Genomic DNA, 25,028 nt, shown 5'->3' with positions numbered 1-25,028 from the left:
GGAAATGAAAAACATGCAACCAGCTCGCACTGATAGAACCAGTGGGGTTATGAAGTTAAACTTTCCTAATGAATATGCAGGAGGCAGGGATGTGGCTTCAGATTCCGAACTCGGGACTTCAACCACATGCCCTGGGAGGTTTGCAGGAGTAGAAGAAGGAGCCCCTCCCTGGAGGGGAATCCACATCGCTCTTGAGGTAGGGTGTTCTGTTGGTTCGGGAAGGCACAGTGTATCTGAGTTGGAGGAAAGCCTAGAACCCAACTAGTCCAGCCCCCCTGGTCCCCACTCCCGCCCTGCAACAATGGTTGCAGATGTGGGAACTGAGCCCCGAGAAGTCAGATTATTCCGAGTGGAAACAAGAACCTGAGTCACCTGACTCCCAACTGAGAGCTTTCCATGGGAGGGTGGTAGATGCTTCTGGACACCAGTTAGCTTAGAGAAGCACGTAGTGTCCCCAGCCTCAGCAGAAATCCTGGGTGGGGGGCTCCAGTTAAATAGAGCTACCCACGCAATTCCCCTGGTTCACATGTTTTTTTCTCTTTTTCTGCCCATTTCCTGACCTCCTTTTGGAGACTCTTCCGTGTTCTCCCTCCCGTGTGGCATGGGGAGCCCTCTCTGGGCCCCCTGAAAGATCTGACGGATGCTGTGCTTCTGTCGCCAGCCTCTACTGCATGTCACGGTCACAGTGCTCCCTGGGTCCCCCACCCTGACACACATCCTATGTCATTCAGTGGGAGAGATGATACTGGCTACTACTTCACAGAGAAGCAGAATCTCCAGCCCTCCCTGCCGTACCGAGACCTAAGGACGCAGGGGTTTTGAGGGCGAGAGATCTTGAGGAGATAGCTCTTTCAGATGAACTTGATGACATGGATAACGATATCAATAATGATGATGATGACGACAATGATGATGGAGATAAAATAGCTACTGTTTATTGAATGTTGTGCCATACCAAGAACTTGACCTGTATTATCTCACTTAGTACATAACCCAAAAAGGTCAGTGGTACTATCCCTGTCTTCCAGAAGAAGGTGTGGAAGCTCAAAGAGCTGAGGTGACTTGTCTGAATTCATGCATCCAGGACACACCTGACCTACCCTGGGCCTCTTGGGCAGAGCAGAGGTCCGAGGGGTGGAGACCTCTAGCCCTCAGCCCTTTTAGATGCAACCTGTGGGTGCGGCTGTCACCTTAAGAAAGGAGGTCGCTCAGTGACCCGTCTGCCCTCTGGTCCTGCTGCAGTTAATCAGTCGGGAGGGAAAGAAGAGCAGGCTGTGCACTGCTGTCTTCATCATTCTCTTTAGGAAGCTTTTCCTGGTGTATCCTTATTGTTTTGATTCAATTCATTTCAGCAAATACCTGCAAGGACTTCCCCAGCTGCTGGGGAAATGACAACTTGTTACATAATAAGAGTATCTGATGAGGACTTAGGAAACATAAGTCAAGTCTCAGCTTTACTTCATATTCTCCTGGTGACCTCGGACGGATCACATGATCTCTGAGTGTCAATTTCCTCATCTCTGAGAGAAAGCTAATGTTGCCAGAGGCGCTGTTAGTGTCCTTGCTCAGTTTCTGCACTTAGGTGGGGGTGGATTGAGGGACGATGAGCCCTTGACATCCTAGAACCTTTGGGGTGGCTTATTTTGTCCCTAACAAGAAACCTTGTGGTGGGACAGAGTGTGGCTTGTGGGGAGGGATGGCGGAGCAGAAGGAAGGAGTCGGGGTCAGGGGGATCTTCTCTGGGTCCTTAGTGGGGCTCAGGTGTCATCAGCTGCTGGGAAACAGGTTAACCTAGGGAGCGGGACAGGAAGATGCAGAGACCTTCTTGGTGAGGAAAAGGGAAGAAGTCCAGATGAGGAGTTCCTGTGCTAAACGTTCTGTGAGCATTTTTATTTCATTTGCCTCAAAGTGAGCACCCTTTGAAGCAGGTACATCGTTGCCTGCAGATGGGAGAACTGGACTTAACTGGAGCGTGGCTGAACTGGGATTAGGGCGAGGGCTGTCTGACTGTGGAGCCCTTGCCCCCAGCCCTGAATGGCACTACCCTGTGGAAACAGGAAGGGAGGGGTTTACGTTGGTGAAACGATCATGAGATGCAATTTTTCACTCATCAGATCGGCAGATATTTTAAGAACCAAGCATGCTTACCTTGGAGGTTTATGGTGAGGTTCAAATGAGCTCGTGGGTGCAAAGCTCTACTTCCAGCAGTTACTGTCTTCATGTTTCTGCCATTGTCCTCATCGTTGGACATCCACTTTCGTCATGGCTGAGCAGCAATGAAGGGGGCCATTTCTTCTGTATGGGTATGCACCTGGCTTTGTCTTTCTTTGCTCCCATGTGAAAGGTAAGGTTCTTCCTCCCCAGTGTAGACAGCAGAGGTGCTCTTAGTGTTCGCTCAGACCCTGACCTCTCTCTCTAAGACCACCTCTCCCTGCCCTGTCTGTCAGCAGCCCCCTCCCTCCTTCTGGGGTGGGAAAGCCAGGAGGGAAAGCAATTTGACACCCGTTACAGATGGCGAGTGGGATCGTCTTGCTGGAGCTGAGCTTCTGCTTGGGGAAATGTCACTTTCCTGCTCTTGCCTCCCAAATGCCTCAGAGCTGTGGTTTGTCACGGCCCTAAATTTAAATCTTGTTTTTTCCTTTTTAGTAACTTCTGGGTTCTTTCTGACAGCTACCATTAGGTCCGCTTCACAGGTGCTGTCCTTGGTCGCCTGCCCTGTGGGTGTGTAGGGGGCGGGGCTGAGGGTCACATGGGGGCAGTTCTGGACGGTCTCGGGGGGTGCGGAACCCTCCAACGTGTGACCTCCTTTTGTGCTTTGTCACTTTGGATGCCGAAGGTCCCTTCTGTTAGAATCACATATTTGATTGTCTTCTAGACACAAGGAAATTTGATTTTTCTTAACACCAGTTTTACTGCTCTGTTCTGATTAGAATGATCGGAAATGCAGAATATTTGTGTGATTGCGGACAGTTATGGGCTTTGTCTAAATCCCCTGCCTTCTGCAGATGGTGGGTCCCTAAATGGGCTCTTTGCTTCCTTAGCGGGATATGAATACGAGAAACCAGTGGATTGGGGGCTGGCCTGGAAAGCGGAAGCAGAGACTGGGTCCGTGGCAGCTGAAGACGAACTTCTGGAGGAGACCGAAGAATCTAAGAGATTTTCTCTTGCTTGAGGTTTAGGGACCCGCGATACAACTTTCTCCTCTGTGGCCCTACAGAGTCTGGAGCAGAATGTTCGTTTGCACTAGTGCTTCTTACAGAGGACTTACTGTGGGGGAATTGGAGTGGCAAGTCCCCCTCTGACAGTGGTTTCTCCTTTGTCCCCCTGGACTGCTTCTGCTCCAGCTGCTTTCAGCCCTCAGGTATTTTCCGTGCCCCTGCCACATCCAGGCACCGAGAGGGATGCTCAGGCCACTGCCCTGCAGGAGCTCGCAGCCTGGCGGGGAGAGGAGAGTGGTCATCTGCTGAGGCTCCAGGTTGAACGGGGAGCCGTGTGCTGCCCCCGCTTCACAGTCCCCAGGCCCCTCTGTAGCTTCGAGGCGCACCTGTGCGCTCAGAGCTGTTGTTACAAGTAGAAGGGGGCAAAGCCATCTGGCGGGGATGGAATTTATGGCATTCTTATGGATGACAAAGTGAAGTGATTCAGGCACCCTGGGCGCATTCTCAGCAGTGGAGCGGGGGCAGCGTAGCAGCCGCAGCTGCTCGCGTCCACACGGGATGGGGCGGGGATGGCAGAGGGGGTGAGCACTGACCCGGTGCCAGGCACTGGGCTGAGCCCTGACCGTAGCCCTGGCCGATCCTCTCACAAGGCCGGGGGGCAGGTGCCACTGTCACCCCCACTTCACAGAGGCAGAAACTGAGCCTCGGAGGGTTAAGTGACATGCTCAAGGTTGTGGGCTGAGGAAGTGAGAGCTGGGATTTGAGTCCGAGTTTGTCTGCCTCCAAATTCCTTCCTCTCCACGACACTGCCTCACTCCTGACCGCGGTAGGATTCTTACTGTATCATTGTTCACCCCTGTCACACTGGAGAGATGCAAGCCCCACAAGGTTCTGTGGGCAGGCATGGCAGGGGAGATGTGTACCCAGATGTAACCAGTGTTTCAGTGTGAGCCCACGCTCTGTGTCTGGCATTGGGCTGAGCACTTTATATTTTATATACATTCTTTCATTTTGTATTAATTTTTTCTAGTATGTGGCTTCCTACTCTAGAATGTAAGCTTTGAGAGGACAGCAGCTGTGCCTGTTTTGTTCCCTGCTGTATCCCTGGCACCTAGAACACTGTCAAGCACACAGTAGGTGCCCGACGAACTTTAGTTGAAAGAATGGAGAAGGGCAGCCCACTGAGGCACGTATGATTATTACCCCCATTTTACGTATTAGGAAAATAAGCCACAAGAGGGTTCATTAATTTTCCTGTAGCTCTAGAGCCAGAGAGGATTGGAAGCCAGAGTGGTTCATTCTAGAGCTTCTGCTGTAACCAGTCAGCTCTTCTGGGAAGCCAGCAGCGCAGTTCCTGAGGGTTTGAGTGGCTGATAGATGGGCTTCCTGGGAGCCTCACAAGTGCATCATTCTAGGGCAGCAGAGGGAAGGAGATAATTGATGAGCTTAATTATCTGTGACAATGACATGATGATGGTGCCACAACGGGAGTGCTCTTTATCGTTTGGCGGTGCAGAATTCCTCGAAATGGGAGGGAGCCTACTACAATGGGAGCTGTCCCGATTTGTTTCGCGGGGGTCCCCCCTGGAGCTCGGTGTTACAATGTTTGAAAAATCCCTCGGCTGTATGACACACAAATTATACTAGATGGAGAGCAGCTAGCTTCCTGGAGGTCACAGTTGGCCTTTGTTAATGAATTTTGGCCTGATTAACACAGGTTCTGTATGGACATCAAAATATGCAAGTAGAAACTTGGCAGTGGTGGGAGAAGACTAGGGTGAACTTTCTAACTGCAGTCAGGGGAAGGAAAGGCTTGTGTGAAGCCTGGAGCTGAGGACTGAGTGTGTGATGAGTTCCCAGATCTTGGACGCTGCACCGCTTTGCTCAGGCCTCTGTAGACTTGAGGCCCAGCCCAGACTCCGGGCGCTTCTTGGTCCCATTCCATGGCCGAGGACACACAGCCGGGGGTGGGAGGATCTAAGGCTGATTGCCCCTCCAAAGCTGTACCAGCTGCTTCTCCCGTGCGCCATTCCCTCAGCACCTGGATACCTGTCATGCATCCTCATCTAAACTCACCATACCCTGCCATCTTCACGAGGACTTGCAATGGCTTCTTGCTTCCAAGCCCGCCTCCTTATAGCTGGGTCCCTATTCCTGCCCCTCCTGCCTGGATCCGTGTCAGTTGCTCACCCCTTGGATCTACCTACATGACCGTCCCCCTTGCCTGGTTGGGTCCTGGCACCTCATCACAAGACTGTGCTTTCTGTAAGTGCCAGGCATATCTCTGCTCCCTTTGTCCCCAGGGCTGACCTTCTACCTTCAGATCTGCCCCTCTTTGTATAGCCCAAGGAATTAGGCAGGTACCTACATTTCAGTATCAGATGCCTACACCTCACCTCCCCTTGTAAGTTTGCCTGTGTTGTCATGGCCATCTCAGGATCTGCAGCCTCAAGAAAAAGTACAGAAGGAGAGGGGGTCCCCATGACTGATGGGACTTGGACATTTGTGGCCATGGGATGAGCAGTAGGAATCATCAGCTCGTGCCTGCCTCACAGGGCAGGATGGGGGCAAGGGTCGCCTCATGGAGGCTCCTGGTCTGACTGGATCCCCTTTTCTCAGGTTTTGGAGAAACGAGATGAGACTTGTTGGGGGAAAACTGTGTAATCAAAAGAAAGGGAAAATGACAGACTTTGTCCAGCCCTCACCAGTTTCAGAGAATGCACTCTTGCAAGGGTGTTTTATTACTTAAATGTATTTCTCACAGAGGTGATACTGAGCAAAGAAAATCCTCTTGGAGTTACACGGCTTTTTTGTTCAGCACTGCAGGATCTTTCATCTCTAAGCAGTAAAATCAGGCAGTAATTCAGAGTTTAAGTTACTGTTTCATTTTAAAAATATCACCTTAATCTTTTGCACTTGGTCGAAGTCTGCTTTGGCATTTTTGGTCACCTTTATCTATAGCTTTGTTTTGTTGGCTCTTACGAACATATGCAGGTTTTATTCAGAAAGGCATTTGGGGTTTATTTTTTCCAGCAAGCAAAGGGGGAGGGAGAAAGAAATTGGGCTAAAGAGCAGATGTAAAGTGAGGCTGAATGGCTGGTGATGGTAATCTTATGTGAGGCCACCGTGAGATGTTAATGGCTTTTTTCGACCTTGGCAAGTGTTAGCTTTGGGAAAGGAGTTGGCGGATATGCTTAGCTGGCATCTGTTTTCTCATTCTTTAGAATGTCAGGGGCAGGTTTCCCTGGTGGCACAGTGGTTAATAATCCGCCTGCCAATGCAGGGGACACGGGTTCGAGCCCTGGTCCGGGAAGCTCCCACGTGCCGCGGAGCAACTAAGCCCGTGAGCCACAGCTACTGAGCCTGCGCTCTAGAGCCCGCGAGCCACAACTACTGAGCCCGTGTGCCACAACTACTGAAGCCTACGTTCCTAGAGACCGTGCTCTGCAACGAGAGAAGCCACCGCAATGAGAAGCCCACGCGCAGCAATGAATAGTAGCCCCCGCTCGCCGCAACTAGAAGAAAGTTCACGCAGCAACAAAGACCCAACACAGCCAAAATAAATAAATTAAAAAAAAAAATGTCAGGGGCTGCTGGGGATGCGACCTGGGTGCTTTATCACTCTAGAAATCTGCTGCTTCTCTTTCTCCGTCTGTATTTCTTCTCCCTCATCTGTGAAGTCTCTGTTTCTAAGTGAGGGGAGGGGTTTTTAGGAAGAGGCCCTATGAGAAGTCATTGCTTCAGAAACCTGTCTCTACAGTGTGTTCGTGATGACACAGAAATAAAGATAACGTGTAGCAGCCGCCCTGGGACTGCCCCTCAGAGATGCTCTGGGGCAGGAGACCACACGTCCTCCTGCTGCGGGGACCAGAGCAGAAAGGTGACTTCACCGTTTTCTGAGCCCCAAACGATTAAGTCCCTACGAAGCCTGCATTCTCAGGAGTTCAGAACAGGAGAAAATTAGTTTAAAGCCACAGAAGAGGCCTTCGCTGGGCGGCAGAGGCTGTGGGTCTGATACACACTTCTCACTCTGACCTTCCTTCTCATGGGTGACATGGTCCTCCCCGTCTTTTGCTGACTGCGAAGTGCTCTCTCTGCTGTAGCCACTTCCGCTGTCTGTGGTTTTCTTCCCTCATTTTTCTGAGAAACTCATTTCTTCTTTGGTAATAAAGGTCTGGCGGGGCTTGTGGGAGGCGGAGGAGGTGCTTGTTATCTGTTGTCATTCATTTCTTCCTTCATTGAACAAATAAGCGTTCCTAGTATGTACTGGGCACACCTTTAGGTGCCTGAGATGCAGCAGGGAAGATAAGGTCGAAGATCCCTGCCCTCCTGGAGCCCAGGGTCCAGTGGGATCATGACAAGAGCCCTGCAGACATACTTTGGAGGGACACCACCTGTTTGCCTTTTCAGATGCAGAACACTGTAACCCTGAAGATGTGCTGCCTTGGTACCGTTCACAGAGAGTGCCTCCCAGATGTGTGACTGACAGTGGTTCCTGCAGGCACCACGGGTGGGCTGACGAGATGGACCGTAGTGAGCTCAGCACTGAACTTGCTAAACGCCTAGACATAAGACCATGTAATTAAACTCTTAAGAACACAGTCTTTAGAGTCAGATGGCCTGGGCTTGAATTCTGGCTCTGCAACTTAGAGCTGGCTTTCCCTGGGCAAACAACATTTCTGAGCCTATATGGCTATTATAATAGTTCTTACCTCGTAGGCGCTGGGGTGAAAATGAAAGAAGGAATTGTAGGTAAAGCTTGTAGCCCAATGCCTGGGGTTCCGTGACTAACTGCAGTGAACATTATATATATTATTAAGACTTTATAATCCCTTTCAACCGGCGTTGTGCAGGATACAAATATACTTTGTGTTCGTAGCTTTACTCTGAAGGATGCTCTGGTATATTACAGAGAAGCCCTGCAGTCCAGCAGCTAAATGATAAACGGGGAGAACTCATTAGAGAGACAGAGGCAAGAAGAGGAGCAGTCCGGGGGCCTGGAGGTTGGGTCGTGGAGGCTGGAAATGTGCCTGGAGCAGGGTTTCTGCTGGAGCACGAGAGGCTGGGATGTGTTCGGGGAGCTCTAGTCTGAGCGGGGAGGCTGGGAAGCCAAAGGTGAAGGAGTTCGGGTGAGAGGAACGTCCAAGTGACGCAAGGACTGGGGAGTGGGGTGGAGAACAGATGTTGAAGGAATGGGGCACTGTTGCTGGAGAAGCAACATCAGGACCAGAGGTGACCGGCCTCAGAAAGAAGGGCTTGAGTTTAACCCGGGCCTGTGGGGAAAATGTCAGCATTTGGGGGTCTTCGGTCTGAGTCCCCAGTAAGCAGGGAGAATCACACTGGGTAGTAGAGAGGACTGTCCAAGCTTTGCATCTGGTAGACTCTGAGAGCCCAGATGTCATTCACGGGGCCAAGGAGCATCAAGGCCTGGAGTTGTGCGGTGAGAGATGACATCGTTTGGGCAGCTTGACTGGACACGATGACCCAGAGCCATGTGGAATCGCTCAGCGGGCAGTGAGGTGGGTGGGACCACCATCCATCCATTCATCTGTCCAAGCAGCTATTTGTCCATCCACTGTTAAATTTAGCACCTACTATTTCTTAGATGCTCTGCTGGGCACTGGGGCTAAACAAGTGCATGAAAACCTCCAGTTTATGGAGCTCATGAGAGAAACCGGCAAGAAAGCAGTCATGGCAGTAGAGGGCCGGGCCGGCGTTGGGGTTGAGGCGGGCACAGGGGCTGGGAGCCTTTGGGGACACCTGCTACAGGCTCTGTGGGGGGCTGCGGACAGAGCAAGGTGTCGAGAAGGAGGGGCCCTTTCCTGCTGGGCTCAAATCTTTATTTCCATCTGAGGATGACAGGGAACAAGGAATGGGTGTGCATGGGTGGGGCATCACAAACATATTTGCATTTGACAGAACTCGCAAGGCAGGGCTGGGAGGACGAGCTGCCGCGCAGGGGATCCCTGAGCTGTCCTTTGCACTCTCCTGACAGCTGCGGGAGGAGGATTCCTTTTGTTTAGTGATAGGGAGGGGAGGCTTGGACAGGTTACGCACAGTGCTCTGGTTCTCGGTTCTCGCCTCTAGTAAGCAGTCAGAGCCCGAGTGTCAGGTTTCCTTCTGGTTAACCCTGAGAGCTGCAGGCGGGGCAGGGGCAGAAGCCTGTGGCCTTCTGTCATCACAGCTGCAGAGGTGAGAGTTTCGGAGAAATCAGGTGCCACCTCGACTCGACTTGCCTGCCGCCTCCTGTGAGTCCTGTGTGGGAGACTCTGCCCCAGAGGTGTCAGGGCCACTCGAGTGGGAATGGTGGCTGAGAATAGGCAGGGCCTCCAAGGAAGCCGGGACAGAGGGAGAGACAGGCATCCCAAGGGCATTTCTAGCAGTGGAAACATTTTATTTTAAGCAGGTGCCAGCACCTCGGAACGCCCTCTTCCTTTCTCCTGGAGCTGCCTGAGCCCGCCTGAGATGCCTGAACGGGCCCCTGCTCTCGCCCGCCCCTCGCACCTCCCAGGATGTTTCTGCTTCTCTTACGCTTGCAGCATTGCCCCCATCCTCTTCCTTGTATTTCTCCTCAGTGTGCTTCCTGCGTCTCCTTCTGCCGTGCCTTCTCCACTGTCGTCTTTTCTTCCTCTCCCCTTTCATTCTGATTTGTGTCATCTCCTTCCTGACCTGTGTTTCTCGTCATCTGTAAGATGGGAATGGTGGTCCCTGACCTCCTAGGGTTCCTGGGAAGATGATTAGTTCACTATTTCAGCAAGCCTTTTCCACCCACTTTCCAAGTGTCAGGCTTCTGTCTGGCCCTGGGGGGGTGTGAGTACAAGCAGCGTCCAGTTCTTACTCTCAAGGAGCGTCCCGCCAGGTGGGAGTCAAGTTCAGAGGCCTAATCGCTTGCTTGAGGCCCCGGCTGGGCCACTCTGGACTGCCAGCCTCTGAAAGCGCTTTGCTGGGGAGAGGCCCTGTGTGCTCCGACAGTTACTCTGTTAGCCTGGAATAGCTTCAGGCCCTTAGTCCTGCAGGGGAGGTAAGTCTGGGTGCTTTCAGCTTCCAGAACGCAAAGGAAAGATGCCCACATCATCTTGTCCAGTTCTGTTGGCTAACCAGCTTGACTTCTGTGAGCTCCCTTAGCTAATTACAATAATTCAAAGTGACTTTGAATAACATCACTATCAGTAGTGCAGCTGACAAGCAAGGGTTCCGTTTGGCACGATTTAGGGAGATGTGGCCAGCGGTTCATTTCCCCACTAGAGCTCAACGTCGTGGTAGCCTCCTTCCTGCATCTCCCCAGCTCTGGATCATTCCCCTCCTCTTGACCTCTCCCTCTTCATCCAGCCCTCCTGGGATACCTGGCAAGGCTTGGCCAGACCCCTGGCAGTGGAGGAGTCTGTGAGGCACCACACGCAGCAGTGGACTAGGGGGAGGTGGAATGATCTGGATTCGAAGTGAAGCTGCCATCAACAGCTTTGTGACCTTGAGGCCATCGTTTGCTTTCTCAAGCTTGCAGTGTTTTCGTCTATAAAACCAGCACCAGCTCTCACCCAGTGTTATGTGAGGTGCGTCACATAAATCAGCAGGTCCGTCGTAAGTACTTGCTGTGTGCTGGGGCTGAGACGCAGGGCCACATTTCCTTCAGGATGCAGTCCTATGGACACTGGGCACTCAGGCAGGAGCCCACGGAGGCCTGCCTGGAGGGGGCGTGGAGCCCGGCAAGCAAGAGGGAAGGTCTGAGTCTCTGCTCTCATGCTTAGGTGTTGGCAGTGGCATGCCTCTTCTTTTTTATTAAACCGGTTTCATTTCTACTTGGAGCCCCTTTCCTACAGGGCTGGGGGGAAACCTGACCTCAGTAGTTTTATGAGTTTTGCCTCCTTCCTGGATCCTGTCAAGGGTCTGAGCTCTTACTCGGAGTCAGACGCTAGGTGGGGTGGAGGTGCTGCTCTGCCCCTCACCTCTACACAGAGGCTCTTGCTTTTGTTCCCTCATTCCTTTACTCAGCTTATTTTCATTGAGCACCTACTATGTGCCAGGTGCTGTTCCGGGAGCTTTGGACATAACAATGAATAAATCAAAGATCCCTGTCCTCATGGAACTCACATTCTAGCAAGACAAACAGAAAGCAGCAAATGAGTAATTTAAGCAGTGTATTTACAAGATGATAGATTTCCTATTTTAAAAAGGCAAAGTAGAACAACGTTAGGGGATCAGAATGCCAGGTTGTCGTTTTAAAAGGGTACTGAGAGAAGGCTTCAGTGAGAGGGTGACATTTGAGCAAAGGCCTCAAGAAGATGAGGGCATGCAGGGAGGGACCCTTAACCGTCCCTGTCTCCAGGGCCCCTATGGGTCTGGGGCTCCCTGCTGCTTCCGGGCCATGCTTGGCCAGGCTGTGTGTGGTCCCATCTCTTTTGGTGCATACCTGGCGGTCCTTCCTCCCAGGTATCTCCCACGAAGCGGACAGGAAGCCGGGCCTGGGAACTCCAACTCCTTCCTCATCTGCACTGTCTTCCCCAAATCCCAGATAGAGGAAAAATCCCAAAGAAATTTGAAATTTTTAAATAGTATCTAGCCTTAAGAGGATCCCACGCAGAGCAGACATCAGGAGAATGACTCAGAGGGGAGAAGCAGTGGAGGTGAGGCCGCAAAGCCCCAGAGGTGTGATGTCTGGGAGCAAAAAGCGTGGACCAGGGGCAGGGAGTAGTGGAGATGAGGCTGAGGGCGTGTGAGGTGGGACTGACACAGGTGACACCTGCGGGGGGCACTCGCCTCACCAGGGTCTGGTCAGGGAGGTGGGATGCAGCCCCTGGAGGGCTCCCCAAGTCAAAGGCTATAGGAGTTGGCTGCCTTTAGGGAGAGGGTATCTTTTTCTCAGGCCTTTGGGGAGAGGGCATCTTTTTCTCAGGCCCCCTCAGGGTATCTTGTCCCTTTGGCGTTTCATTGCAGGACCTTCCACTGGCTTTGTTATGCGAGTTAAAGGAGCTTTATTCAGCCTTGCCCCTTAAAACAGACCTGGGACATTCTTTACAGGAATCCTCATTTGCTCAAAAGGGTTTGCTAACTCGTTGACAAGATGAGCCAGGTCGGGAGCAGGTGAGGAAAGCTACGTGTAAGAGAATGACCTCCCACGAGATGCATGACTTCTTCCAGCCTCAGTTTCCCCATCTGCAACATGAAAGAGAGTCTTTGCAAGACCTCAGATGCTGCAATTCATGGTGCCTGTGTCGAGTCTTCTCACTGTACTGGTGCCTGTGTACATCAGTGAAGAGAATGTGTGCTTTAGGAAAACCTCAATCCATCCTTGGTCTCACCAATCCCTGCTGAAGGCCTGTTCTTTGCAACCCCAGGCAGGTCCTGTAGGCGGTGGTGCAGGATCCTCTCTGCCCCGCCCCCCCAACCCCCCCCCCCCCCCCCCCGCCCCGCCCAGAGCTCGCCCCCTAGTGCGCAGGCGAAGGAGAAAAACTCAGCGCAGTACTGAGGGAGGGAGCAGTTCAGGGGAGGAGATAGGAATGGTTTCTGCGAAGGATTCTAGCACCTCTGGGCAAAGCAACGTTTACTTTCCCCTAGCGATTGGTTTAATAATTATGAAACATATGGAAGAGTTTAAAGAATGTTGGGATGAATACTGTATACCCATTGCCAAGGTTTGACAGTTATTAACATTTTGCCCCATTTCCTCTCTCTGTACACATGTGCAATTTCCCCCTGGACCATTTAGAAGTAATTTGTAGACTTCGTGACATCTCACCCCTAAGAAAATTAACAGGCATTTTCCTATACGAGCCCCTTAGTAGGTATTATTACACCTACGAGAGCAATAATTCAGCATCCTAACATATAATCCGTGTTACAATCACAACATTTTCCCAGAATGCCTTTTATAGCTTTGTATAATTATTATTATTATTCAAGAACCAACCAAGTCTCACTCATTGCTTTTGTTTCAACTGTTTAATTTCTTCTAGAACAAGGACCTACTCACTTCAGGGGTTTTTTGTTTGTTTCGTTTTTTGAGCGTTTAGGCAGTCATCTTATAAAATAGCCTCAATTTTGGATTTGGTTTGTCATGAATAGATCCAAGTTAAGGATTTTGGGCACTGGAACTTCAAAGGCACTGTTATTACTTCCTTTTGAGGCACATCAGGAGGGACATGCCAGGTGGTCCCACTGCTGGTGGCACTAAATCGGCCCCTTTGTCCCTTTGTTAAGAGGTGACTGCCAAATGTTTATTGAAAAATGTACATTTCCTCTTTTAATTAGGTATTCTATGGGGTGACACTTGGAGACTGTGTGAATGTCCTATTCCCCAGTGACTTTCACCCAATATTTTTAGTAAACATCAAATGATTCCTTCCTGACTCAATTATTACGTTGTGGGGGGGCGGGTAGCAAAATAATAATTTTCTAATTCCAGTATTCCTTCTAAATTTATTTAGCTGGCATTCTTCTGTAAAGAAGAGCTTTTCTTTCACATTTTTAGCAACTTGGTTTTAAAGTTTAAGGTTCTACCTTCTTTGGAACTCTTAATTCAGAGAAGGAAAGTGTGTGTGAGAGAGAGAATGTGAGAAGGAGTGTGTGTGCATGTATGAGAGAGAGAGACAGAGACAGAATGAGATCTAAAGGCTGAGCCCCGACACACACAAGCCTTCTTGAGAAGGCCCACCATCAGCCCAGTTGAGCTGGTCCCTTCCACTCTCCTCCCTGCTCACTCCTCTCCAGCTTCACTGGCTTCCTGGCTATTTCTCAAGTGCAGTCAGCATCCTCCACCTCAGGGCCTTTGCACTTCCCTTTGCCTGGAACCCCCTTCTCCCAATAGCCATATGGCTCATTTTATTCTGTTCCCTGCCCAGACGTCATCTGGTCAGAAGATTTCCTGGTCACCCATATAATGTACCAGCCCCTCCCCATTACTCTCTGTCTCTTACTGTCCATGGTGTATCCTCCACAGCCCTCATCAGCACCTGCCCCATACACTTCATAAGAACAGGCCCCTTGTCCCATTGGTTCAGAGCCTAGAATGGACACTGGCTTACCATAGGCCCATAAATATTTGTTGAATGCAAGAAGGAACACACACATGTAGGCATGTTTGGTAAAGCTCTGAATGAGACCAGAGCCCCTTCCCTTGTTTTTCCTCGCTGCTCCCTCCAGATGACCGCAGAGACCTTCCAGCCCTGGGTAGACAGGACAGCTGTTCCTCAGCCCCAGGATAACGTGTGCCGTCAGCAACCGCTAGCTAGGCGCCCAGTTGTGAAAGCCTGCAGAGTCGGGAAATTAGCTGCCCCCCGCCGCCTCCACCTTCCTTGACATGATTTTTGGGGAATAAAAACAAATCAGAATTCATCAACTGTGAACAAAATTGTCAACTGTGAACTGTCAACAGTCTGGTTTAAAAATAGACGAGCGGTTGATGAAATACAGCGGAGAAAGCAATTTAAATAAAATGTTAAAAATAATACCCAAAGGGGGCGAGGCAACAGGAAAAGCGCGGTGCGGTGGAGAATGTGAGCAGCAGAGACCTGCGTGAGCACTGACCCAGAGAGAGGTTATTAGCTTTGCTTTACAAATCACAGAGGAGAGAGATTTACTGGCCATTCGCGGGCAAACATTCGCTCGTTCCAACGTGTTGGCGTGTTATGCGAGATGGAAGATTGGTTGGAAAATCTGCTGGCCGTTTATTTTTAAGTAGGTCAACATTTTGAATATTTCTGCCAGTTTGTGAAATCTCTGGCTCTTCTGTCTCCTCTGTTTCTGTGATGATTGGGGAAGGCATTTCTGTCCCAGGAGGTCAAGGGGTCTAGAAGCTTCAGCGGTTTGTATTTATTTTTATATTTGCGTTTATATGAATATGGGTTCCAGTACTGTATGTAAAGTCCTTAACTTATTTCCCACTTCTTCAACTCTCCTCCTTTCAATAGTTCTGGCTAATTATTTATTTAACTGCTTTATCATAAAATCAATATAAAGCCTTGAGTTTTTCATATTTCCTCTCTTCTGGGCATGAGTCTCAGCCTATACGTTGGCCAAGTTCTTCATGTCCAGCTGCCCCGTATCCTGAGGCTGCCGTTTCATGTTATCTTCTTTCTTTTTAGGAGAATGGAGCCATCTTGGCGCAAGATCTGTGCTTTATGAACCTAAGACAAGGTGATCCATCCCTTAGAGACTCTCTTTTTAAAAATAGAAGGTGTATTAGTTTGCTAGGGCTGCTGTAACAAAGTACCGTGAGTTGGGTGGTTTAAACAGCAGAGGTTCATCATCTCACAGTCCCAGAGGTGTAAGTCCGAAATGAAGGTGTGGGCAAGGTTGGTTCCTTCTGGGACTGCCAGGGAGAAGCTGTCTCTTGCTTCTTCCAGCTTCTGGCAGCCTCAGACATTTCTCGTGGATGGTCCTCTTCCCCCCATGACTTTTCACATCATCTTCCCTCTGTGTGTGTCTGTCTCTGTGTCCAAATTTCCCCTTCTTATAAGCATGCCAGTCATATTGGATTTGAGTCCTCTCTGATGACTTCATTTTAACATGATTATCTCTGTCAAGACCCTATTTCTAGATAAGCCACACTCTGAGATACTGAGGGTTAGGACTCCAACATGAGGGATGTAATTCAACCCATAGCACAAGGTGTAAATCTTTCCCTCCCAGAGGGTGAGCAGGTGGGCAGAACAGTAGTGATTCATCTCTTAGACCAGCTTCCAGTGTTGGCCAGGGCTAGAAGGGTTCTCCCCCGTGGGCCACGGTGACCTTCTGGTGGTAACTCTACATTTAGTGAGCTGTGACTCTTTCTGCTTGTGATGGACAAGCTCCAGGGAGCACCTCTGCCTTTGGCTCTTTGTGAACTTGGTAGATTGAATGGCTCTCCACTCCAAACCCATATACTTTGTTTGTACCTGTTTGTTCCTCCTCTATCCCCCAACCCCAATTTTTTTCCTAAAATGAGGAGTTACGGGCGTCACTTCCCAAGAATGTCATTTTTCAGTTTGTTTTGAGAGTCCACCTCCAGGCTACAGACTCTTTAAGAGGTAGGCTCACAGGCCGCCCTGTTTAACTTGGAGCTCTGCAGACCCTGTTCTGACGCAGGACAACAAGCCCAGGTGGGGCAGGGCAGGGTGGGGTGCCAGCTACCTGGAACCTCAGGACCTGCAGGGCACACGTGGAGGAAGCAGACACATGCTTTCTGAGCAAGTCCTAAATGCCAAGAAACCACCATCCATAATTTTGCCAGTTTTCAACTCCTGTTTTGAGAACACTGTGAGGGTGAAGGTGTGGGAGTTCTGAAGGCTTGTCATTTGGTCCTGAGGTAGGGCGGGAGCTAGTGATGTTCCTGTGGTGTTGGGGGACGCTTATTTCTCCCTCCCCATATCTCCCTGGGAGGACCCTTTCACTCCCTTGCTCTCTGCTCCCCACTGCCCTGTTCCCGGGAAAGCTGCCTGTGTCCTGTTGGGTGGGAGCCCGGCATCCCTTAGATCAGGTTCATAGTCACAGCCAGGAGCAGCATCCCTGCGTTGGCCAGGTAATGTGGGCACCTCTTTTTCTCTTGGCTCCCATTCTCTTGGCGGGTCTGTACTCAAGGGGTAGCATACCTGCCTTATGTTTCCAAAATCTCTGTGTGCACAGACCCGGGCACACTTCTGCCAGGTCCACCCAGGTCTGTGTGTTGTCTCTGCCTGTAATTGGCGGTAAGTGGACCAGGGCTTTCCTAGGCCTCCATTCCCTGCAGGTTGGGAGAGGCAGTTGGAGGTGTGAAGGTCCAAGGCACGCTGTACAGCCCGGTCTAATGGGAAGCCCTGTACTGTGAGGGTTTTGTGTCCTCTCTGGATAAAGCTGGTGCAGTGACCACCTTTTGGCTTCTGTATCTGTTCTTGCCCAGCAAGGACCTGGGGAAGAGGGGATGGGGTAAGAGACTGGTAGGTAACTCCACCGGTGCGACTTGGAGAAGAGCTGTAGGAAGGGAACATGTGTGAGATGCCTGGGTTGTAGGCCCTTAGATGCCTCTGCCCAGAGATATTCAGGGTTCGTCACCCTTCCCAGGGGCACCCCACACACGTGCTCTCACTCCTCCTAACCAGCTTCCTCGGGAGATGTGGTGATAATTGGTCCTTACCTGGATAGAAGCCTATAAACTGTGTTTTATGTTTGATCATAAAGTACTTGACACGTAAACATATATGTGTTATTCATATGTTGCCAAAGCTACTAACAAAACAAGAGCCTCAGAATCTAACACCCAACTTATGAAATAAACCCTTCCCAATTTTCACCATGCCTCTGTGGGCCCCTGTATGACGCCGTCCCCTGCCTCCTCTCTGGAGGTGACCTCTATCTTGATGGTGTCTGTCAACGCCCCCCCCCCCCCGCCCCCGGCTTCTTTAAAGTAGCTTTTACCACATATGTGTTTATCTCTAAAGAGCACATTTTGAGTTTTATAAAAAAATGAAATTATAGCCTTTTGAGCTTCATTTAAATACCACATATTGTTCTGGAAGATAAAAGGCAGATCTGTGTCCTTGAAACATGCATTTTCACCACTGCAGCTAAATATTGTTTTCTCTGGTGGCCCCTTCCTGGTGTCAGGAAGAGGCCTGGCTGCCGCCACAGACTGAGACAGCGACTGTGCAGGAGCGGGGCCGGGGCCAGCCACGGAAGCTGTGTTACTAGAATCACAGTGTGCAGGGGTCCCTAGGCCAGGCGAGGCCACCCAAGAGGCGGTTGTTCTGGGTACCTGGGAAGCAGATGGGCTGGATTCTGACTCCAGTGATAGACTCGGGCGAGCGGGGAGGCTGAAAGGCAGAGCGTTAAATGTGGAGCTCAGAGACAGGACCAGGGAGTGCTGTGAGTCAAGGATGGTTCACGACGAGCATCTCACACGTTGAGCTCTGGCACCTACGCTCCTTGCGCAGGCAGACTGGTGTCTCCTGGTGGCCGGAACAGAGGTTCAGAGCTGCAGAGTGAACAGGGACCCCATCCTCCTGCCTTTATCATTCATCAGCTATCGACTGCACACCTACTGTGTGCCAGGGCTATATGTGTATCATGTCATGCCAGGGATAAGACCGCGACTAAGACTTTTCCCTGCCATTAAGTACTTTAGGGTCTAGACGGAAGTCACCTTTTGCTAAAAAGTATGCTGTGGTAGCAAGGGATCCCCAAACATCAGCGGCTTGTGACAGCAAGCATCAGTTCCTTGTTCATGTTGCATGCTGGCTGTGGGTTCGCTTCAGCTCTGTTCCGTGTCCTCTGCCGTCTGGGTCCCAGGCAGAAGGAGCGGCCCTTATGGGACATGTGCCATTTCCATAACAGAGGGAAAAAGCAAGAGGGGAAAACCAAGCAGTGGGTTTTCAAATGTCACACAAACCTGGCTTGGATCATTCCTACTAACCATCTGCTGGCCAGAGCGAGTCATGTGGTCAAGACTGCTGTCACCCCAGAGGGGACATCAGATCTCATGACACACGGTCCTGAGCAGAGTGTAGATTCCTCTTCCGGGGAGGCCAGAGAACGTTTGGGAAGAGGATTACTGTCTATCACAGATACAAGCAGGCAATTGCAGTCACAATATGATAAGGCTTTAGAGCAAGTGTCTGTACTAATTTTGACTTCATAAAATAAGTTGACATGTAAAAAACAAAGTGTATTTCCCCCTCTAAATTAGCTTTAGGGATTCTGTTGAGAAAACAGTATGAGAATCACTAGCCTGAACCTGAGGATTGTTCCCGAGAGCTAGCGCAGGGGAGGGGGGGGCGGGGCGGGGCCAGTAGCAGCAGTCTCCCCTCTAGCCCTGGGCACGTGCACACAGGCTGTGCTAATTGAAAAGAAGCTTCTTACACTGGGGACCCACCTGCCGCCTTCCAGCGTTCTCCCTGGTGCATCTTCTGTCCATTTGGACCATCTGCAGGTATGGCCCATACCTGGGGTCTCTTTTGTGCTGCATCCCTACATACACACATATCCCTCCTCTCCTCATCGTCACATCCACGTGGTCACACATTTTTTGTTTCCTCACTACGTCCGTCAATCGACGTTTGCGGTCTGGGCCGTGGCTTCCTTTCATACGGCCCCCAGCACGCCTGCCTCCACACTGGGCCACACCAGACACCCAGCAGCGTGCACAAAAGGGAGTTTTGCATCAAGAGGAAGCCAGCTCCCCGTTGGCTCATCTGCCGTGCTCTCTCTGCAAGGGTCGCAGGCGACTGCGTGGCCGACGGTAGGAATTACACGAGTGACTCCAGCATGTGTAGGTTGAAAGCCCGCTCTCCCTATGCTCGGGGTGTAATCAGTGTGGGGACTGAATACCCCGTCGTCTCACAAGGAGCCGGGATTCATCTGCACTCATGTGTTGCTTTGCAAATGCTGGCGGCCTTTTCAAAGGCATGCATTTGTGCTTTCCGAGGGCAAGGACCATATCTCCCCTTTTCTTCCCTTTGAAAGATTCCGCGTGGCACCTGATAAGAGCTGCACGCACCGTGGGTGCTCCGTCCCTTCTGCCTGTCTCCCCTTCCTTTGAATCTTCAGCAGATACCAGCGTGGTTCTGGGCCCGTGGGCCTTTGCAGAAGCCTGATTGATTGCACACAGGCCTTGATCTAGAGAATTTTGCAGGTCAAAAAGGGAGGGAACTCTCAGACAGCTCCGACCCAGGCCAGTAGCCCAGCCGCATAATTAGCCACACGCGGAGTCCAGTGCAGGCCATCTGTTCTCTCAGTCCCTCCACATGACAGACACAGTGATGGGGACGGTTAAGTGCTTGGCCCTGGAGTCGGTCAGAGGGGGTTTGGAATCCTGGATTGTGCATGTCCTGAGCTTTCACAAGTTATTTAGCCTCTGAGTCTCCATTTCTTATTCCATAATGTAGTAATAATAAAATGCTGTTAATCGTTGTGGTCTTTTGCGTCTGTAAAGAACTCCTTCTCTCCTGCTTGGGTTCCGAATCAGTTGAGACTTAAGGGTAAAGAACTGGAGACAGCGGCCAAAATATGAAGGGGTTGACAGGACGTTGTATGGCTTTGGGGCTTCTAATTTTGAATCCTAGGATTCAGTGGACGTTTCCACCCAGTCCCAGGCTACTTAGACAACCACAGGCATCCTCTGGGGGGAAAGACTGTGTCAAGCTTGGGTTTTGGATGGTTGAGGCCAAAGCATTCACTCCTCGCTTGCTCCGGGGGAAAGGGCTGGGCCTCACACACCATCCACACTTACTAAGTAGATTGTTACCCTTCCTCCCCAGGAAGAGGGTGAGCGGGTGAGCAGCTGAGCGTGACTAGGAGGGCTACACTGGCAGAGCCTCCCTAGTGGGGGTAAGGGAACGAGTTGGAGCAGCCTTTTGTCTTTGTGGACCCTCTGGGACTCCACAGATGTTAAGTTTCATCCTGATACTTGCATAAACAATGACGGTTGAGTTTACCACTTACTAAACTAAGCCTCCCTGTGCAGTGTTTTTAGATGTTGTTCTGTGCATCTGGGGAAACATAGAAGGCCATTTCTTAGTTAGCATCCTGTAATTCAGACCTTTAACAGAGATGAACTCCTCTCTGTCTTTGCTTCTGTGAGCCTAACTGTGGTTAGAAGGGCACTGGCAGTCTCCTAAGGAAGCGGGGGAGGGGTCTACATGACAGTATTCTTAAGGCTTGTTCTGTCTGTCTTTTGCAGTGCAAGTTGGAGTTCCATGCTTGTTCTACTGGCAAAAGTCTCACCACCCTCTGCGATGGGCCCTGTCCATGTCTCCCGGAGCCCAAGCCACCAAAACACAAGGCAGAGAAGAATGGTGAGTGGGCATCGCAGGACACCCCCTGGAGGGGGGCCGTGTGGTCAGGGCGGCCTGACATGGCCAAGGTCCTCCCTCCCCAGACGCCAGGAACCTGGCCCTAAGCCCTTAACAGAGGCATTCTAGCTCGGGCTGGGGAGACCGTTATGCTCGGCAAGTACCCTAGTCATTTAGGGACGCCAAACTGAACCGCCTTCAGCTGCCATTAAATAGAAAAAGAAGAGCTGAGAGTCTTTGAAAATAATTCTGTTAGACCAAGATATGCACTAGGTTCTTCCAGAGGTCAAATTGGCTATGGTGTAGGAAGGGCAGGATTTCAGCGTTAAGACCAGGCCTGCCCTGGGGTGCGCCTTGGACATCCTTGAACTCTAATCTCTAAATCCTTTGAAAGGCCAGAGTTCAAAACATAGAGTGCAGAGATGTCACGATGATGGACAGTATCCCCGTGCAAAAGCAGTTCTCTACTAATATGTTCTGCCTCTGCCTGGCATGCGACACAGAGCCAGGGGGTAGATGGAAGAAGAAGAACTCCGCAGGCGCTGCGGTTTCTCTTCCATGGCCGACAGGGGCGGCAGAGGTCGGGCTTATCTGGATGTTTTCATGATGGGGAAAGTAATGTTGGCCCACTGGTCTCAGCCCCCTACAAGCCTTCCGTAATGAGACCCAAGATAGAAGTTTGCGTTGGCCTTCTGTGGAGCTGGACTTTCTCAGCTGTAGGGGGCTGTCCCATGGAAAATGTTGGACATCGGTGTGTGAGTGTGTGTGTGTGCGTGCGTGCACACGCGTGTCTTCTAAAGCCTGCAGGTATTTGCGATGGAGGAGAATGAATAGGGTGTAAGTGTTCATCCACTTACCTCTTCCTAAGCTGTTTTGTCTTTTCCAAGGCACATAGATGGAGATGTTCAAGTGTAAATTTGTTCATGGTGATTGCTGGAATGTTGTGTTAAACTTTGGGAGGTTTAACCCAGGATGTGGAAGGACATTGTAAACTGTAAAGCACTGGGGTCACAAATAATCTCCATAGATTACTCTTGGTTACCAGAAAGCTGATCTCATTGCATTTTGGACTGATCATCTATATAACTCTAGGAAGAAATGTTAACTAGGGACTTCCCTGGTGGCGCAGTGGTTAAGAATCCGCCTGCCAATGTAGGGGACACGGGGTTGAGCCCTGGTCCAGGAGGATCCCACATGCCGTGGAGCAACTAAGCCCGTGCGCCACAACTACTGAGCCTGCACTGTAGAGCCCACGAGCCACAACTACTGAAGCCTGTGCACCTAGAGCCCGTGCTCTGCAACAAGAGAAGCCACCGCAATGAGAAGCCCACGCACCACAACGAAGAATAGCCCCCACTCGCCACAACTAGAGAAAGCCTGTGCACAGCAACAAAGACCCAACACAGCCAAAAAAATAAAAATTAATTAATTAATTTTTTTAAAAAAAGAAATGTTAACTAATCTACACAAGCCTCCTTGTACTTTGGTCAGAAAACCTAAAGCCGTGCTGTGGTAAGCAACTACAAAGCTCACGAAATTAACTTCTGTCTGGAGATTTCTTTTTTTGCGGTACGCAGGGCTCTCACTGTTGCAGCCTCTCCCGTTGCGGAGCACAGGCTCCGGATGTGCAGGCTCAGTGGCCATGGCTCACGGGCCCAGCCGCTCCGCGGCATGTGGGAACTTCCTGGACCGGGGCACGAACCCGTGCCCCCTGCATCGGCAGGCGGACTCTCAACCACTGCGCCACCAGGGAAGCCCTGGAGATTTCTTAAGAATCTTCTTAGGAAGTCTCAATAGCCTCTCTTATTCCAAGTATATTCTTTATTGCTTTCATTTAGTCTTCTATTCTGAGACAAGGAAACCAATCCAAGAAAGCCATTTCTACCATTTTGTCTGTAGTTTTCTGGGAGGGCTTCATGGTTCTTTAAACAAAGTACAACCCTTGTTTCTTCATGGTGGGTTTGTCACATCTGATTAAATGAGATTCACTCTCAAATATGACTCTCCAGGTATGGCCTTGGCTGTACCATCTATTTGTTCAGTTACTTACTGGTGAAAACTAGAACAAATTCTTATCGAGCCTGTGCAAGAGTAACTACATTGGCATTGAAAGTAAAAAGACTCAGAAAAAAAGTGTCGTTCCAGAATTCTGAGAGGTTAGTGAGAACAAGATTACCACTTGAAAGGGTTTCATTTCCAAATGTTTGTAAGAGCACAGACCACTAAGTTAGTAGTGAGAGATAGGTCAGGAAGAAAGCAAAGACTTCATTATATGCCTATCAGAAATGAGAACAATAAAAAAGAATACCAGCAATATTCTCAAACCAGTGATCAAAATTATGTTTCCGTCATTAGTTCCTGCAGTCCTGTCTAATTATTTTTTGTTCCACTGGCTCTTGGGTCAACTGTCTGCTTTTATGAAGTCATCAGAGTCCTGGAACTCCACACTCTGTCTCTGGTATCATCTGGCAATTATCTAAGAAATATCACCTTGGAAGCCTGTAACAAGGCATCTGTTATTTAAAGTATCCATCAAACTTGGTACACTTCTTTCCATGAGGCTCTGAGATCGTCCTTTTTCGTTAAAGACCCAATTTCTGCTGTGACGTAAAGCAAATATTTTACATAAGCATGAGGGGAAGCAGGAACTACCTGTTGGTGATAAGACTGAATGTAGTTCATTTATTACATATCCAACAACATCCTAATGAAGGAGAGTATAATCCTCTCTCAGGATAGGATGCTTCACTATTTAATACGGATTTGATCAGTGTTTCCCTGGGGGATAAGGGCATATTACGGGCAGTGAGAGCACTGATAGATCCCTAGGGTCATTATGTGAAATGAAACTTTTAAATGAGGAACATTTTACCTGGACAGAATCAGTCAAGGGAAGGCTGACTTTTTCCTTTAATTTGACGAGTCTTTCCACGCAGCTCTCGCGATAGTTTGCGCCAGGCAGTGAGCGCTGCACTGAGGTTGTGGCAGTTGGGGTGAGGAGGGGATGGATACACAAGAGGGGCTGGAGGTGAAATGAAGGGCAGCTTTCATCTGGCCACTTGGCTGTTGGGTGAAAGGCGGAGGGGGAGTGCCCACCAGTCCACACCCCCTTACCTGGCAGCCGCCCCTCTCTGAAGCTGCGGTGGGAGTGGCGTCTACGGGCAGACGCCATCCATGAGACACACCGAGGCTCTGAACGGTATCCGGAGCCGGCTTGTGTCTGTGCCTATTACAGAAATGACATTTGACAGTCTCACAGATGCAGGTGTGTCAAAAATGTGACATTACTGTTGTTGATGATGACATTTTACCTTCAACCTTACCTCTATTTTGAACCGTGGTTCCTTCTGGTTAATACAAACATTAGTGAAGTCATTTCCAGGTCAATTCTGTCAAGTCGGGATTATATCTAAATTCTAGGAAGTAGGGGTGGGATGAGGGCTTATGAGCTACCATATTGGTGTCAGGTGGCTCCTGGTGTGTCTCTTTCTTTGGAATCTACCTCTGTGGGGCTTTGCAGTTTTTAATTAGTTGTCCAGCAATGTTTCATCCTGAGTGCAGCCAAGGAGAGATGTTTAAGATCCTGCCCGTGACCTCTGCTCACTCATACCGAGTCCTCTTTCTTTTTTTTTTTTTAAAATCTTTTTTTTTTAAATTTATTTATTTTTGGCTGCATTGGGTCTTCGTTGCTGCATGCGGACTTTCTCTAGCTGCGGCTCTAGGTGCATGGGCTTCAGTAGTTGTGGCACACGGGCTCGGTAGTTGTGGCTCTTGGGCTCTAGAGCACAGGCTCAGTAGTTGTGGCGCATAGGCTTAGTTGCTCCGTGGCATGTGGGATCCTCCCAGACCAGGGCTGGAACCCATGTCCCCCGCATTGGCAGGCGGATTCCCAACCACTGTGCCACCAGGGAAGTCCCCCGAGTCCTCTTTCTTCTAAGCCTACTCTTCTGAGTTTACTCATCCTCTCACTGCCCCTCCTTGGCCCCCTTCAGGGCCACACATAACTTCTGTGACCTTCTGGTGTCAAGAAAGACTGCGTTGAGTTTGCTCTCTCAAGCCGTCTGTCCTTGGATCTGCCCAGCAGCCATTTCTCTTGCACGCAGAGGACACCTTTGTGAGACTTACCTCAAAATGG

At 50.2% G+C, this 25,028-nt stretch overlaps 1 protein-coding gene across 1 annotated transcript in view; it reads left to right on the top strand.

Annotated features, from left to right (window-relative positions):
* The window catches only part of SPOCK1 (SPARC (osteonectin), cwcv and kazal like domains proteoglycan 1), a gene marked incomplete at both ends in the record, with an annotated part of 555,003 nt that overhangs the window by 444,303 nt on the left and 85,672 nt on the right, over nt 1-25,028 (top strand). The window contains one exon of the mRNA XM_082652183.1: nt 20,782-20,896. Within this exon, the coding sequence (XP_082508309.1) occupies nt 20,782-20,896 (115 nt within the window). The remainder of the gene's footprint in view (nt 1-20,781; nt 20,897-25,028) is intronic.

Source organism: Grampus griseus, assembly GCF_964374135.1.
Source record: "Grampus griseus genome assembly, chromosome: 3".
NCBI lineage: Eukaryota > Metazoa > Chordata > Mammalia > Artiodactyla > Delphinidae > Grampus > Grampus griseus.
Note: the sequence above shows the minus strand (reverse complement) of the source record. Positions and strands in the feature narration are given on the sequence as shown.